The following is a 5174-nucleotide window of genomic DNA, read 5'->3' as shown; positions in this document are numbered from 1 at the left end:
AAACTCTCAAATTGGACGGCAAGTAGGGGTAAGCTTATAAATATTCATTAAGTAATACAAAGCCCCGAGAACTAATTGGCTGAGACGAAGCAGCGATGTTGTTGCAGTGTCGTTTTGACTGAATAAAACTGGCTCAGATTAAAGGTGCACACATAAATACCACATGGCTCCAAGAAAACACAGTTTTCATAATTATAATAATGAGAACCAGATAAATGACACGACATCACAATCCCACCATTCGCCCGGTTTATTATTAAATAGATGTAACAAACATGTAGTGCAGCACAGCAGTCACTAGGGGGCGCTCAGGCGACTCATGCAAACTTTCACCTTTACGTAATTTCCTGACGCTAGCGAGTTCTTCCTTTTCCGTCAGCCACTCGTAGTCTGCGGTAAGAAGAAAACGTGCTCCATAATAAAATTGTGTTTCTTTGTCCGTTCTCTGGAATATTTCGGTTATTTTAGATATGTATGTATGTAACGCCGGTGTAAGGAGTAATTTGTGTGTATAGGTGGAATAACCTCTTAAATTATGTCGGCTTTTTACATTTAAGGCGGTGCGCAGACGCTCCTGTGCTATGTAGCATTAGCCGACCTGCTACATAATGCTAGTTTTCGTTAGCCGTGCGATAGGATTAATTAGTTTCTCAAGCAATGTCATTACATTTATTAGTGTGTGTGTGTGTGTGTGTGAGAGAGAGAGAGAGAGTATGTGTGAGTGAGTGAGTGTGAGTGTATATGTATGTATGTGTGTATATGTATGCATGTGTGTGTATGTATTTGAGTATGTGTGAGAGTTAGTTAAAGACAATATTAAAAGATTATCTTGCTTGTAGTTGTTAGCTAACGTTTCTACCGCTTGTGATGTGTTCAGGTCTTTAAAGCCTTTTAACGGCCGTTAAAAAACTCTACACCATGCAAAACGACGCTGGAGAATTCGTGGACCTTTACGTGCCTCGTAAATGGTAAATATAAACCTTTTTTGTTGTTGTTGTCATATACTGTGGATGCGTGTTGATTTTGTTCTCTATTGAGCATTTAAACACTGCATTTTTCTGTGCAGTTCTGCCAGCAACAGGATTATCGGTGCAAAGGACCATGCTTCCATCCAGCTCAACATTGCTGAGGTAAACATGCTCATCACTATGTAAATCCATGGGATCCTAAAGCCTTTATGTGCAATAGTGAAGTTCTGCCTTTGTCTTATTTAAACAGGGCTTCAGGGCTTAAACAGATTCACATTTGTTACATAGGCTATAATGTAAAGCAAATCAAAGTACGTGGTGGACTTGTAATGAAATGTGAATTCTACCAAATGTATTGAGAAATATATATATATATTTCATTTATTTATTTCACACTTATCTAGCCTATTATTTCTGTCAGTTTTTTCGTCCTGTTCGTATTATTGTTTCAAATCACCTGCCTCTAAAGTTTCAACATGAATCAGGTTCTTTCGCAGTAATGCTGTTCATGTGTGTTGCTGGTATGTATGGTATGCATGTATGGTGCTGGCTGATAGTTTGTGTGACATTAAATGACCTATCAGTTCTTTTCCATTGTTTTCCAACTTTTTTCAGGTTGACAAGGTCACCGGCAGGTTCAATGGCCAGTTCAAGACCTACGCTATCTGTGGTGCTATTCGTAGAATGGTAAGATGTTCAGTGAATTTGTCATTAAGCATGTAGTTGGAGTATGATCAGGTTTTTGTCTGACATTTTATGTTCTGCATGATTGTCTGCTGGTGATGAGCTAAATGCTTTCAGTACCATAGAATCACAAGAATTTTTCCTTTTCAAAGATGATTACCTTGGTGTTTCCCAAGCTTTTTCCAGGAAAAAAAGGATAAGCTTTCCAGAATTTCTTTTCCATGGTTCTTTTCCTTGAAGCATGACCATATTTTAGGCAATTAGCTGTTTGCTCTGAATCCTCATGTGGTTTTAAATCCCAACAAGGTTCATGAAAAATTCTATAAAACGATTTTAAAGCTGCTTTCTTATTCCTAGGGTGAAGCCGATGACTCTCTCCTGAGGCTGGCAAAGAATGACTCAATTGTGTCAAAGTAAGTACAAATTTAAAATTGTGTAAATGACTGTATTATTAAAACATTTTTTTTGAGCCTGAAAGCAATGGGAAAGAGTTTGGAATTTTATTTTTATTAATAATATAATACATTTAACTCATTTATTGACTGTTTGTGCAATTAAAGTAAACCTGGTCTTGTATCTTTTTTCCCTCTAGTAAAATTAGCATCTTCCTTAGTATGTTTGTCAGTAAACATTTTAGATTTTGAGCATTCTGTTAAACGTGGATTTGAGTTTGCTGTGTCATTAACGCTATAGACGGCTGTTCAATTATTATTTTTTTTAGCAAATTAATTTCTCTTTTGAACAGCTGCAGGTCAGACAAAGTGGGGATAATAGTCCACTGAGTTTGTTGTTTCTAATTTCTTTCTTTTTTGTTGTTGTTGCAGGAACATCTAAGTTTAAAGAAAGTACATCTGGTGTTTCTTTGTAAAATAAAATGTAAACAAAAAGGAGCTGTGTTGTTTTTTTATGCTGTTTGTACAATGTTTACCTACAGATTTTGTAATATCTTAGATGTAGATTAATTAATTTTATTTTATTTTTTAAAGACTTGCCAGATTTGAATTTGTGCATATGGATGCTGTCCTATAGAATGTGTCCACATGCTTGGCAAAAAAGTGAGTACAAGATGCACCAAGAACCCCAGAAACCTGATTAGAGAATGAACTGATTTATTAAGCCAGTGCTTGGTCTTTACCCATTCCTCAGCTTTGTTTTTTTTTTTTTTTTTTTTTTTTTTTTTTTTTTTTTTTTTTTTAAAGTGCTCTCTTGATGTATATCATGATTGTTAAATGCTGATCTCAGATCACGCAAGGTCATTTGCTTTTATATAGTAATGTCTGAGTATTATGATGAAGCTTGAATCTTGGCATCATTTTGTTAATAATAGATCTTTTTCCACCTTTAATGTAATCTAGCAACCAACAAAATTCAAATGGAGAAACTAGTATTTCTTATGCGTGTTATCAAGAAAATCACAGAGAAGCAGTTGGTCTTCATTTGGGGTTCATCTGAATCATTTCCTTGATGATATGATGGTTTAATCTGACTGCTGATGTCATAGTCTGCAGACAGCTTCCAAACCATGTGTAGGTGTGTTAGGTGACCAAAGGCAACAGAATTATAAGTTGTGATACGAAATTCAGTGGTTTCTTGTTAAACATTTAAATATAAACAGCAAAACCCATTCTTTTATTCAGCAGATACAGTTGTGACAACATATGGCCCTCTTTATCTTTATTTTAACAATACCGGAAGATTCAAGTAATATAACTAAACAAATAAAACCTAAGCGGTTTTTTAAACGATCTTTAAAATGTAATAAAAACAAAGTGAAATCCTTGAGAGGAAAGAGTAAGGTCACCCCCACATTTATTTGTATTTATGTATACGTATATGTATCGCATCTGGTGCAAATTATTAGAACACTGTTACAGAGGTTGAAGAAGGCTTGCTGCATTTAAACATAATTATTTTGATTTAATTGTTGAAGTGAGAGTTGAATTTTTTGTTGTTGTTTACAAGCACACAATCACTTTCATCTACAAGTACAAATTATAACAAGATCAGAAATTGACATTTTTTAATGGAGAACTTAATATTTAATGGGGTGTCCTAATTTATTCACATGATTATACCTTGTCATCCGGCATTAAAATTACCCAATAAAATTTTAATGCCGGGGGAGGCAGGACAAGAAAATGGGACACAGATCACACACAACTTAATACAATTCAATTTTATTTGTATAGTGCTTTTAACAATGGACATTGTTGCAAAGCAGCTGTACAAGAATATCAAAAATCAGAATAAAAATGATAGATTTTGGCATTGTAATTTATATATATATATATCACTACTGAGCAAGCAAGAGGGAACGGTGAAAAACTCCCTGAGAACGTATGATGAAGAAACCTGGAGAGGAACCCGACTCGAAAATTTAGCAAAGTGCAATTGTGTAACCAGGAGCTTTTGAGCAACTGCTGTGCTTGCTGGTGGTCCATTGGCAGGATCCCACATTCTCATTTCTGTGGCCTGGGTTTGATTCCTGGGCAGGGATCTAATCCAGCCATTGAAGTGCAAATGCTCAGTGATGAAGCCTGGATTAAATGGGAGGGTTGTGTCAGGAAGGGCATCAGAAGAATTACTGTGGTGACCTCTGAACAGGGAACAGACAACATAAGCATCAGCATTTCTAAATTCATTATAGCTTTAATAAATTAATTACTGCCAAATCTATGAAATGTAAATAATGGAACACAGGCTCAAAACTGACCAAAACCATGGTGTCCAATGGTAGGACTTGTGCCAGTGTGCATGAGAGAGAGCAAGACAAAGAGTGGAATGAGACGTTTCTCCTTAGCTCTGTCATTGTTTTGTGTAGCCACATGGTCCTGGAGAAACGTCGCATTTCACGGCGTACTGCAACAGCTATATATGGTTGAAATGTCAATAAAAGCTTCGAAATGACTTCTTCACTTGAGAGAGCACATTATGTCAGAGTGCAAGCAGGGACTCTATGACAGCATCACTAAAAGAGACAGAAATTGACACAGACATGAAGATGACATATCTCTGGGCATGAAGCATCCAGCCACTCCACTGCAAACTGAGTGAATGTGCGAGAGGTGGGAGTGAAAATAACATCCAAACATCTAAAATGCTTATTATAAAAGACATGACTAAACAAGGCTGGACTAAACTGTTTTAACCTGGACCTGAACAGTGAGACTTAGTCCTGAGCATGAACTGTAAAGTTATCTGCAGGGCTTTGTAAGAAGGAAATGTTGCTCCTTTTATTTGAAGTAGTCGAGGTAGAACATAAATCAAAAGTTTGATCAGATACTGTGATGCAAGACCATTCAGTGCTTTAAGTCAGTAGAAGCATTTTATAATTAATGCAATATTTTACAGTAATTGGTTTTAATGAAACAATCAATTAATCATACATGCTTTGTAGATTAGATTGCGAGTTTGTTCAAGGGTTCATCCTTGCAATACAATGGTCTACATGCCCCTGTTAAAATAGCAGCCAGGGAGCTGCAGAGAGACCTATGGCATCAATAGCAGAAATATCTGACAAGA

General features: G+C 36.2%; 1 protein-coding gene across 2 annotated transcripts; it reads left to right on the top strand.

Annotated features, from left to right (window-relative positions):
• The first annotated feature begins 256 nt into the window (after positions 1–256).
• Positions 257–2542, top strand: rps21 (ribosomal protein S21). Of its 2 annotated transcripts, XM_027145222.2 has the most exons (6): positions 258–395; positions 878–968; positions 1067–1130; positions 1584–1655; positions 2010–2065; positions 2477–2542. In XM_027145222.2, exons 2-6 carry the CDS (start codon positions 919–921, stop codon positions 2484–2486), a joined length of 252 nt encoding a protein of 83 aa, XP_027001023.1. In that variant the 5' UTR covers positions 258–395; positions 878–918; the 3' UTR covers positions 2487–2542. The 2 variants fall into 2 exon arrangements, with proteins under 2 accessions (XP_027001024.1, XP_027001023.1); XM_027145223.2 differs by lacking the exon at positions 2477–2542 and having other exon boundaries at positions 257–395; positions 2010–2069.
• The last annotated feature ends 2632 nt before the right edge of the window (positions 2543–5174 follow it).

This window comes from Tachysurus fulvidraco, chromosome 23 (assembly GCF_022655615.1).
Source record: "Tachysurus fulvidraco isolate hzauxx_2018 chromosome 23, HZAU_PFXX_2.0, whole genome shotgun sequence".
In the NCBI taxonomy this organism is placed as follows: domain Eukaryota; kingdom Metazoa; phylum Chordata; class Actinopteri; order Siluriformes; family Bagridae; genus Tachysurus; species Tachysurus fulvidraco.
Note: the sequence above shows the minus strand (reverse complement) of the source record. Positions and strands in the feature narration are given on the sequence as shown.

Excerpts from the sequence above, each read along its gene's own strand:
- rps21 (XM_027145222.2), top strand. The coding sequence starts at position 919 with ATGCAAAACGACGCTGGAGAATTCGTGGACCTTTACGTGCCTCGTAAA. Across the intron at positions 1,131-1,583 it reads TCCAGCTCAACATTGCTGAG|GTTGACAAGGTCACCGGCAG; the intron begins GTAAACATGCTC and ends AACTTTTTTCAG. Across the intron at positions 1,656-2,009 it reads GTGGTGCTATTCGTAGAATG|GGTGAAGCCGATGACTCTCT; the intron begins GTAAGATGTTCA and ends TCTTATTCCTAG.